Source organism: Camellia sinensis, chromosome 1 (genome assembly GCF_055761805.1).
Source record: "Camellia sinensis isolate YWXY chromosome 1, ASM5576180v1, whole genome shotgun sequence".
NCBI classification, from domain to species: domain Eukaryota; kingdom Viridiplantae; phylum Streptophyta; class Magnoliopsida; order Ericales; family Theaceae; genus Camellia; species Camellia sinensis.
Window position 1 is genome coordinate 64,167,240 of NC_138961.1, and position 12,436 is coordinate 64,179,675.

Sequence of the window (12,436 nt, forward strand, 5' to 3'; positions counted from 1 at the left end):
GCACAAATTGTAACTCACTTGATTTGTGAGAGATGGTATGGGTAGGGAGTAGGTTCACAGGATTTATGATTTATAAAATGGTCAGAGTTCTCTATGAACACTACCCGTGACAAATCTTCAGTCCTGATCTTTGAAACATAGAAAGATGAATAGATCAATTCACGTGAACCTTTTCAGAGACGATGAACATGGAAGCTTTTCAGAAAGGAAGAGGAATAAGGCTGAAGACATTGAAAGTGGAGAATGAATCACAAAGCTGCCAAACGGGTTTTCAAATTGTAGTTTGAATTATATGGTGGAATTCTATTTTGAAAGTGGTATCCAAACGTGAAGTGGTAGTGATAGGGTAGAAATGTAATTTTAAAACACATCCAAACAGAGCCTAAGATACTCTCTCTAGCCTCATTTCTATCACCAAAACCATATCCACTATGCACCCTTTCATAGCCTAGTTTATCTATGCATACATGGCCATTAAATTCTCTAACTATAACTAGGTTCTCTCCTACGGGTATCTTTTGTAAGATCTCATCCATTCGCTCCCAAAAATCCCTCTTAGTCTGATCATCTAACCCTACCTGAGGGCGTATGCACTAATAACGTTCACTATATTCCCTCCAATAACTAGTTTAATTAACATAATCCTATCCCCTTTTCTACTGACCACTACTACATTTTCCACAAGACTCTTGATAACTATGATTCCTACCCCATTCTTGCATCTATCCTTACCACTATAATACAGTTTAAAATCGGTATCCTCAATTTCCCTAGCTTTCTCACCTATCCACTTAGTTTTTTGTACACATGCTATACTAACTCTTCTCCTAATCATAACATCTACCAATTCCATTGTCTTGCTAGTTAAGGTTCCTATATTCCAAGTGGCTACCCTAAACCTATAGTCTTGGATTGGCTTCTTTACCTGTGCTTGTCCAGAAAAAAGTAGGAACCTTTGCCCATTTTTCACGCACCCAGGCGTTGATACGACGTCCCTTGCTTACTTTTTAAAACACCCGGAGGCAAGCGCAACGCTTCACTTAAGGGGGACGACCTAGCATTTAAATGATTGAAAGTAGGATTCATTGTTATAAGGGGTCCGAGCGGCTTTTTTATGTGTTGGTTGTCGACTACCTAACACACAGCCCTCATCCTTTACCTGGGTTTGGGACGGCGAAGTTGTTAACAACCCTAGCGGAATTTAACACAAAAAATAAGTAAATAAAAATAAAACTAGATAAAAATAAGTTTAAAAAAAATTAAAAACAATCGTCATCAAACAAATATTACCAATCACCTTCATAATCCATTTATCATCACACTTGGTAATTATGATAGCTTAATTCATCATTACCATCTCTCCCCTAAATAGCATAGAAAGAGAGGGGTTAGGGTTTGTATCAAAATAATTAAAAAAATTAGAGTTTGATTTATTATTGGGATCGAACGTTCTTTTTTGGGCAAATTACCTATAACTCCTATGAGAGGAACACATGTTTTACTTAGTCCCAAAATTTTTGGTGTAAAGCCAAAAATCCCAAGGCAACTATCTTTTTTTCCCCCTTTTTCTGATATATACTTACCAGTGACCAACGGCTACCATCGATTGGGGTTCACTAGCAACCGCCAACTCCTTACTTCGCCTTTAGTGACGACGAAGAAGATAAGTTTCTGACGATATTCTTAACCTAGATCTACTCAGATTTGGCTAGCGCAATACAAGACTCACTGGGATATTTAGATTTAGAACATATCTGAGTAGATCTATATTAGATTCAATTAGATCTAAACCAAAAATGGTTAACTCTCTTTATGTTTGTCCCTTTCATTTGATCTCTCAGTTTTTTTTTCCTACTACACACTTCTCTTTTCTTGTTTTAATAGAAAAAAATTTTAACTTCTAAAAAAATATTTTTCGAATTTAAATTACAAATGGTGAAAACTGTAAAATTTTACAATCTTGAAAATATGTTTTTGGTTTTCTCTATGACTTTAGTATTTTATTTTTCTCTTTATTAAAAAAAAAAGAAGGAAATATTGACAAATTGAAAAAACTACAAACCCTTAGAAACTACTGATCTAAGATCTCTACCATTGTCACGACGTGAAATTGTGTTTTAATAAATTACAAACGAGCAAATTAATAATTTTTATAGTTTCGAAACCACAAATTTGTGCAGTTTGATAAACAATAAATTCAAACTCTAAAATTTTTAAAAATTTGTGAACTAAAAATTGTATGCTCTGTATGATAAAGAGTTATTTTTTATGTTTTGTGGCGTTGGAGAGGATGTAGTTAAATTTTACTATGCTTTCGCTCTAATTTCTCCCTTTTTTCTTTTTCTTCTTATACTTCTTTTTTTTTAGTGACGTTTTGGACATTTCGGTGAGTGTCTGACGATGTTCTTGACGTCTAGAGGCATTTTAGACATTTTGGCAATTTTTGGTGACATTCAGAACACTTTGACGAATTTTTGATGATACTCCGGCGAATTTTTTATGTTTGTCCCTTTCATTTGATCTCTCAGTTTTTTTTTTCCTTGCTATTACACACTTCTCTTTTCTTGTTTTAATAGAGAGAATTTTTAACTTCTGAAAAAATATTTTCGAGTTTAAATTACAAATGGTGACAACTGTAAATTTTTACAATCTTGAAGATATGTTTTTGCTTTTCTTTATGATTTTAGTATTTTATTTTTCTCTTTATTAAAAAAAATTAGGAAATATTGACAAACTGAAAAAACTACAAACCTTTAGAAACTACTGATCTCAGATCTCCACCATTGTCACGACGTGAAATTGTGTTTTAATAAATTACAAACGAGCAAATTAATAACTTTTATAGTTTTGAAACTGCAATTTGTGCAGTTTGATAAACAATAAATTCAAACTCTAAATTTTTAAAAATTTGTGAACTAAAAATTATATGCTCTGCATGATAAAGAGTAATTTTTCATGTTTTGTGGCGTTGGAGAGGATGTAGTTAAATTCTACTATGTTTTCACTCTAATTTCTCCCTTTTTTCTTCTTCTTATTCTTCTTTTTTTCGGTGATGTTCTGGATTTTTCGGTGAGTGTCCGCCAATGTTCTTGACGTCTAGAGGCATTTTAGACATTTTGGCAATTTTTGGTGACATTTAGAACATTATGACGAATTTTTGATGATACTCCGGTGACTTTTCGGCGCTATTGAGATGTGATAGTGTCTTTAAATTAAAAAAAAAAAATATTAGTAACAATTAAAAATATATATGATTAATTGAAATAAGTATTTTGTTTTGAAATTGAATGAGTTTTGAATTGTTCAAATAGGACCTCCGGGTCAATATCCCTAGTCTTGTTTTTTTGTTGTATTAATCGGCCCATGTTTAAGTAGGCCCAGTGCCCCTTTATGAGGGCCTTGGGTCCGAAGCAGGCCCTTTGGTGTAAAATTTGAACCGTAGAGTAGGAGGGAAATGGCTTCGTAGTTCAAACTCTCTCTCTCTTCCTGGACTGAGAAAAAGCACAACTGTTCCTTATTCTTCTTCTAGGGTTTACACACAGAGCTGAGAGCTCTCTCAACTCAAGATGAACAAGGAAGATGAGCATTTAGGAGGTTTATCAGAGCAACAAAAAGTTCGAATTTCTCAGAATTTCAGAGCAGCCAAGGCCCTCCTTGCCCGCAAAAGGCCTCGCGACTCCACTAATACCCACCATCAGTTTCCTGACAGGTATGTGCTTTCCCAGCTTCATCCTTATTCTGTTCTATCTGTTTGGTTTCCTAGAAAATCAATGAAAATAAAAGTGAAAATTTCATTGCTAACCCTGTGCTGTGCCTTGTTGGTTCAAGAGTAAAATAGAAAGTAAAAATATAAACTCAAAGTCGGACTCGTTTTGTTCTAGTTAGTAAAGTTGATTAGAAGCGCCCCCATTTCTAAAATTTTGATTTAACCCAATTGGTGTGTTTCTTTCGACATTTTAATTGATCAATGTACAAATGCCTCTAAAATTCAAGGGACAATTACACACACACAAAAAAAAAAAAACTCTTTGAGCCTTCTAACAAAATAAATCCTCAATTTTTAATTTTATCAATTTAAATCCTAATATTTTAATTTACTTTTAATTTAAACCATTTACCTATTTTAATTAAGTAAAATTGACAGAAAAATGGTATTTTAGTCATTAATATCAATGTAAATATATATAAAATGTCTAAAATACTTTTTTCATTGAGTTTAATGACTAAAATATCAATTTTCCATCGATTTTACTTAATGGAAATAGGCAAATGGTTTAAATTGAAAATAAATTAAAAAATTAGGATTTAAATTGACAAAATTAAAAACTCAGTTTATTTTGTTGGAATTTTTTGTTGTTGTTGTTGTTGTAAAATTCAATTATTGTGCAAAATTGGTATGTTTCTTTCTGCATTTGTTGGTTATACGATACAATGAAAGAATGGAAGAATTTTGATATGTGGTTATTAATATGGGCATTGCTTGTTCTAGATATGCAGATACAAAGAGAATTGAAACTCCAGCACAGGTTATTGGCATCAAAAGGCTTCCTCTTTCAGAGATTCCAATGAACACACCTTCCCCAGCTTCCTTTAAGGGGTCGAAAATACCAGGAGGTGAATGTAACATCAGTTCATCTTCTAGGGGCATATCCGTTAGTATGATTGATGATAGTTTGAGTATAAGGACAATGGGTGTTGATTTGGAGAATGAGGCAGTTCCTAATTCATTTGAAACTCCAACAAGACAACTGGAATGTAGTGGCAGTTTATGCTCTGATGCCATAGTTGTCAACGGAATTGAATCGATTGATGATAGTTTGAGTAAAAGGAAAACGGGTGTTGTGTTGGAAGATCAGTCTGGGCTAAGTTCTTTTGTTACTCCAGTGAGACAACTGCATTTTTCTGCCTTGTGCAAGTCTTCATCTGTATTTAGTGTTTTAGATGAGGATATTGACAATACCATTTTGGAAGAAATTGATGCTCTATGTGAGCAGAAGACAGTGGTAAACTCAGGAAGGGAGGAGTGCAGCGGTAATTTTCAAATGGAAATTCAGTCTGTTGAAGAGAATAGTTCGGAGCAAAAGACAAATTTGAGTTCTGTTTTCCCAGAGTTGTTGAAAACTGAAGGCATTATGAATTCAAGTGAGGATCAAGAATGTGGAGTAGGGGAATTGAGGATTTCAGTGGCTGCACAAAATGGGAGTATGCCAGAGGAATCTGTGAAATATATGGATTCTCTGAATGACAGGCAGCGGGAAGCTGCTTGTAGTGACATTTCTATCCCTTTGATGATTGTTGCTGGACCAGGAAGTGGAAAGGTCTGCATTTTATGATATTTTTCACTTTCCACTAATTTATTCTTTGAAATCTTTGTTTGCTTTTATGCCTTGTTTATAGCTTGCTTTCACTTGTATAATGTCAGACTTCTACGATGGTTGGACGTGTTCTGATGTTGCTTAATGAGGTATTGCTAATTTGCTATATATTGCTTGACCATCTGGTTGATCATTACATTTGTTTGAATGTTTCTTAAACAGGCACTGGGTTTTCTCAAGTGATTGATTCGTTATTATTTTATCTTTACTTGATCTTTGTTTTGTCTTGTATGTGGTGTTTTATTATACTTTTTACTTCTGCTCTTCCCCACTCAAATATTTTAGGGCATTGGTCCATCCAATATTCTGGCTATGACTTTCACTACAGCGGCTGTTTCTGAAATGAGAGATCGAATTGGAGCAGTGGCTGGAAAGGCAACAGCGAAAGAGCTTACAATCAGCACATTCCATTCATTTTCTCTGCAACTTTGTCGTTCACATGCTGAAAAGTATGCATATTTTGAGATTTTTCAAAGTATTCGTGACTTGGAAATATATGTATACGTTGTTCAGGCTTACTTGTTGCCATCTTTTCAAAATGCAATCTGAATTTCTGTTAGAGTGTTTAATTTTGTTTTGGTGAGCTTTTTGCAAATTAAGATTAAAATATTATTAATTGACTTAGGGTAGATCAAGCCACTTCAGGAAGTCAAAGTAATATATTTTCACATAATACATGTAGCATGTGTGCATAGTGTATTACTTAGAAAATATGAGGAAGAAGAACTCCGAAAATATGAGGAAGAAGGAATATATTTCTGTTATATTCAAAACTTCTTATTTTACAAGACCAAATGACACTCCTTATATAGGAGATATTACAAACATCATTATAACCCATTATATGCCACTTCCATATTATATATTACCACTATCTACCACTATCATATTATATACATGCCACTATCTACCACCAACACCACTATCATATTCTATACATGCCACTATCTACCACCAACACCACTATCATATTCTATACATGCCACTATCTATCACCAACACCACTATCATATGCCACTATCTTATTATATGCATTAACACAAATTTCCAGCACTCCCCCTCAAGCTGGTTTGAAGATATATTCCATAGCCAGCTTGCTAGTCAGCTTATCAAATTGCTTCTTGTGTAGTCCCTTCGTAAGCACATCAGCTAATTGTTCACTTGTTGGAAGGTAGGTCATACAGATTATGCCAGCATTGATTTTCTCCTTGATGAAATGTTTATCCATTTCTATATGTTTTGTGCGATCATGTAGAACTGGATTATGAGCTATAGATATAGCTGCTTTGTTGTCACAATAGACCTTCATAGGTGTCAGGTGAGAAAGCTTTAATTCTTCAAGAATTCTTTTAATCCATATTACTTCACAGATTCCATGGGCAACAGCTCTGAACTCTGCTTCTGTACTACTTCTAGCTACCACATTCTGTTTTTTACTCCGCTATGTAACTAGGTTCCCACCTACAAAGGAGCAGTATCCGGATGTTGATCTCCTGTCTGTAACACTTCCTGCCCAGTCTGCATCTGTGTATACTTCAACTTGAAGATGTCCATGTTTCTTGAACAGTAAGCCTCTCCCTGGAGTTCCTTTCAAATATCTTAAGATCTTATAAACGGCCTCAAAGTGCTCTGCCCCTGGTGAGTGCATGAACTGACTTACCATGCTGACTGCAAAGGCAATATCAGGCCGCGTATGAGACAAGTAAATCAATTTCTCGACAAGTCGCTGATATTGTTCCCTCCTCTTTGACTTCTTCAGCCTTAGCAGCTTGTAACTTCAAGTTAGGCTCGATCGGAGTCTCCATCATCTTACAACCAAGCATACCTGTTTCTCCAAGGAGATCAAGAACATATTTTCTCTGATTAACGAATATACCTTCCTTGGATCTTGCAAATTCCATTCCGAGGAAATACTTGAGGGCTCCCAGATCCTTAATGTGAAATTCTTTTGCGAGTTTCTCTTTGAGGGCTGCTAACTCTGCTTCATCATTACCAGTTAAAATGATGTCATCAACATAAACAATCAAAATTGCAATTTTACTGTTTTTTGAATGTTTATAAAATATTGTGTGATCTGCTTGACTCTGCGAGAAGCCACAACTGATAACTGCATTCCCAAAGCGTTCAAACCACGCTCTTGGTGATTGTTTGAGTCCGTATAATGACTTGTTCAATCTGCATACTCTGTCGCTTCCAAGTCTCTGCTCAAATCCCGGCGGTAGGCTCATGAACACCTCCTCTTCAAGATCACCATTGAGAAATGCATTTTTAATGTCAAGTTGATGTAGAGAGGCCAATCTGAATTTACTGCAAGAGATAACAGTACTCTGATGGAATTTATTTTAGCAACAGGAGCAAACGTCTCCTGATAGTCGATCCCATAAGTTTGAGTGAAGCCTTTAGCCACTAGTCTCGCTTTGTATCTCTCAACGCTTCCATTTGCGTTACATTTTATCGTAAACACCCATTTACACCCAACTGTTTTCTTGTCTTTGGGTAGATCAACTATCTCCCAAGTACCACTTCTCCTTAAAGCATTCATCTCTTCAATGACTGCTAATTTCCAATTCGGATCATCCAATGCTTCTTGTATATTCCTTGGAACAAACAAGTGTGAAATCCTAGATGTGAAAGCTCTATGGTTTTTAGACAGTCTTTGATAGGAGAGGTAATTTGCAATAGGATGTTTAATGCAATTTCGGACACCTTTCCTTATTGCTATAGGAACATCAAGGTCGGAAATAGAAGGAATAGGATTACCTAAAATTTCGATGCCAGAACTCGGGTGGACATTCGAGTCATTAGGATGGACATTCGGGTCATTATTCCTCAGATGAAATCGCTTCCTAGTATAAACCTGAAGCTCAGGATTTAGATCATTTTGTAGTACTTCTCCCCCTAAACAAGAATCTTCTTGACTAGGCACCATAGAACTTGGTTCTCCTAAGTGATCATTATCAGACAGATGTGGTTTTTGTGTAGGATAAATGACATTGGGGAGCGGGATAGAAATATCCCAAAAACGGTCTTCTACTTCACTTGTCTCCCCCTGAAGAGAAGTGTTGGGGAAATAGGATTTTGTTTCCACAAATGACACATCCATACTCACATGAAATTTCTTGGTTTGAGGATCGAAACACTTATACCCCTTTTTGTTTGAGGAATAACCCAAAAAAACACATTTTATAGCACGAGGGTCAAGTTTTGAACGAAATTGACTAGGAACATGAACATAGGCAGTACATCCAAAAACTTTGGCGGGTGAATCAGAAAACAACCTCGTGTCAGGAAAAAAAGTTTTGAGACAATCGAAAGGTGTTTTGTATGTTAACACCTTTGTAGGCATCCTGTTTATCAAATAAGAGGCTGTTAAAATTGCTTCACCCCATAAATATTTAGGAACATGCATGTAAAACATTATAGCACGTGCTACTTCAAGTAGATGTTTATTTTTTCGTTCTGCAATGCCATTTTGTTGAGGGGTATCCCGACATGTAGATTGATGAAAAATCCCATTTTTTTCCAAAAACTCACCCAACTGCTCATTGAAATATTCTGTTCCATTATCAGAATGTAAAATACCAATTTTGGTTTGAAATTGGTTTTCAATCATATTGTAAAAATTTGTGAATAAATTTTTCACGTCAGATTTTTTATTCATCAAATAAATCCAACATAAGCGGGTATGGTCATCAATAAATGTAACAAACCATCTTTTACCAGAAAGAGTAGTGATTTTAGAAGGGCCCCAAACATCACTATGAATCAAATAAAAAGGTTTGGAAGCCTGGTAAGGTTTTGGCAAATAAGTAGAGCGATGAAATTTTGCAAAAATGCAACTTTCACAATGAAAAGAAGAACAATCAATCCCTTTAAATAATTCTGAAAATAAATGTTTCAGATAAAGAAAACTAGGATGTCCTAGCCTATAGTGCCATAGCATTATTTTTTCTCGAACAGAGATTGAACTAGTACTATTAAAGCTCTGAGCTTTTTTATTACTAACAGGTACTTCATCAAAGTAGTAAAGACCTTCAAGCATCCTAGCACGCCCAATCATCATCCCCGAGTTCTGGTCCTGAAATTCACAATGGGATTCAAAAAATGTAACACGACAATTAGAATCCTTAGATAGTTTACTTACAGACAAAAGGTTACAGGCTAAGTTGGGGACGTGAAGAACAACATTGAGATTAATTTTCTCAGTTAGTTTAATAAATCCTTTTCCTACAATAGGTGAAAAACAACAATCGGCTATTCTGATTTTGTCATGACCAGAACAAGGGAAATAGGTACTAAATAAATGGGAAAAACTAGTCATGTGATCGGAGGCACCGGAATCTATGATCCACGGAGAGAAGTTTAGGCAAGAGAAGGCTTTAGGATTTCTACCTGTTTGTGCCAACAAAACACTAGGAGTACCGGATGAGGAGTTGGATTTTATCAGCTTTAAGAGTTGATCAATCTGCTCTTTGTTGAAGGGACCTGAATCGGCTTCATTAGCGGTAGGAAAGCCACGATTCTTCTCTCCTTGTTTGCTGCTTTTCCAGTTGACAGGTTTGCCATGGATCTTCCAACACGTTTCGCGTGTATGGGGAGGCTTGTTGCAAAAATCACACCAGACCCGTGGCTTATCATCAAACCTGCGCTGGTAATTTGCAGCCTTGTTGGCCGTAGCATCGCTAATTAAAGCAGAAATTTCAATTGATTCACCAGTACCTTTTTTCTTAAGCATGACGCTCCTTCGGCTCTCTTCCCTTCTGACTTCGGCAAATACTTCGCCAATGGATGGGAGAGGAGGTCTGCCAATAATTCTTCCTCGCACTTCATCGAACTCAATGTTGAGGCCGGCAAGAAACTTGTAAATACGACTGTCTTCCACAGTTTTCTTGTGGTGGTTGCAGTCGTCAACCGATTTCCATTCGTATGTGTTGAAGATGTCAAGATCCTGCCACAACCTTTTCAACGAATTGAAATATTTGGTGACGGAATCATCTCCTTGACGAATCTCTCCCAACTTCAAAGTTAATTCGAAAACTTGAGATTGATTTCCTAGGTCAGAATACATCTGACTAACATTATCCCACAATTCTTGTGCAGTAGGATAGCACATGTAATTAGAGCTTATATCCTCCTCCATGGAATTGACCAACCATGTCATAACCATGGAGTTTTTAGCGTCCCAACTGTCGAACAGCGGATCATTAACAGCAGGAGCCTTCTTGTCACTAGTGATGTAACCGATCTTTCCTTGCCCATGGATATACATCCGGACAGATTGTGACCAGCGGAGAAAATTATCACCATTTAGGCGGATGGTGGTGATTTGGACAGAGTGAGAGTTGAATGTTTTCACCGGAATGGCAGCGGCAGGGGTTGAAGTGGTTTCAGACGTGACTTCCGACATGGCTATGACGGTTTTAGGACTGCTGTTTTTTTGTAGCTCTGATACCAACTTAGAAAATATGAGGAAGAAGAACTCCGAAAATATGAGGAAGAAGGAATATATTTCTGTTATATTCAAAACTTCGTATTTTACAAGACCAAATGACACTCCTTATATAGGAGATATTACAAACATCATTATAACCCATTATATGCCACTTACATATTATATATTACCACTATCTACCACTATCATATTATATATACATGCCACTATCTACCACCAACACCACTATCATATTCTATACATGCCACTATCTACCACCAACACCACTATCATATTCTATACATGCCACTATCTATCACCAACACCACTATCATATGCCACTATCTTATTATATGCATTAACACAAATTTCCAGCAGTATTCTATAGGGCACATACTGTATCATTTTTCAGTAAGATATCACAGATGATATATGTATCAAAGACACCTATTGCTTTTCATGTGCAACATGTCATATTTTTAATATTAAGTTTTCCCGAGTGACTAAAAACTGTGATTGCATAGGTGTCTAGTTCATGACATCATATGTACCTATTGAATTCAGTGGTTTTCTTTTATTTTTTTTTTTTTTCTTTCTTCTTCTTCTTCTTCTTCTTTTTTTTAAACAAATTCTGCTGATAGTGAAATATCCAGAACCAGCTGGTGTAGTAACCCATGCTGCCCCAGATTAGATGGTGAAAGTGAAACACTGAAACTTAATTCAACTTGATCCAGTAATGCTTTTTCCAATGACTTGAACAGTGCTTTTTTCCAATGATTTGAACAGTACTGTGCATTGCAGGGGGCCCGCCCCCGGGCTGTTCCCCTTCACTGCTGTATCTGTTTTCTCTCTCTCTCTCTCTCTGCTTCTTTGATGATGTCTTCTTTTTTTTTTTCTTCTTCTTTCTTCTTCTTCTTCTTCTTCTTCTTCTTCTTCCCCCTTCCCCTTTGCTGATGTCTCTGTTTTTTTTTTTTTTCCCTTTTTCTGCTGTCTCTATTTTTTTCTTCTGCTTTTTCGATGCTGGCTTCTTCTTCTTTTTCTTCTTTCTTCTTCGCTGCTGTCTCTGTTTTTTCTGCTGTCTCTATTTTTTTTTGTTTGTTGTTGTTGCTTCTCTTCGATGCTGTCTTCTTCTTTCTTCCTGTTGAATGTGTATTATTTTACCTTTGAAAATTGGAATGCTATGTAATATGTACTTTTATGGCTTTGAGAATTATTTTATAATTTGCCTTAGTTACTTTTTTTTAAAAATTCTATATCTTAGTGATTACATGCTATGAATCATTGGTCTATATTAATTTATATATTTTTACTGAGCCTGTGAGCCTTACTTCAATAAAGTTTGCGTCTCGCCTTGCGCCTAAATCCCAAGAGACCTTTGGCGCCTTGGTGCGCCTTGAGCCTTTAAAAACACTGGACTTGAAGTTCTTGAATGCATTTCTGTTTTGGCAGACATTGAACTATGTTTATTTGTTCTTCTGCGGGTTTTTTCCTTGCAATTCCAAGCATATATTATATGTGGCTGGTGCAATGATTTCTCTACAATTAACTTTTTTATTCAATGTTGGATGGTAAACCATATTATCGGGCCATACAAGCACACAAACCTGTGAATCAATGCTAGAAATTATTA

General features: G+C 36.0%; 1 protein-coding gene across 2 annotated transcripts in view; it reads left to right on the forward strand.

Moving 5' to 3' along the window:
* Positions 1-3,421: 3,421 nt before the first annotated feature.
* The window catches only part of SRS2 (P-loop containing nucleoside triphosphate hydrolases superfamily protein), a 59,595-nt gene continuing 50,580 nt past the window's right edge, over positions 3,422-12,436 (forward strand). For both annotated transcript variants that reach the window (XM_082878518.1, XM_082878524.1), the window contains exons 1-4: positions 3,422-3,709; positions 4,490-5,318; positions 5,423-5,464; positions 5,661-5,824. In XM_082878518.1, the coding sequence (XP_082734644.1) occupies positions 3,567-3,709; positions 4,490-5,318; positions 5,423-5,464; positions 5,661-5,824 (1,178 nt within the window). In that variant the 5' untranslated portion in view covers positions 3,422-3,566. The remainder of the gene's footprint in view (positions 3,710-4,489; positions 5,319-5,422; positions 5,465-5,660; positions 5,825-12,436) is intronic.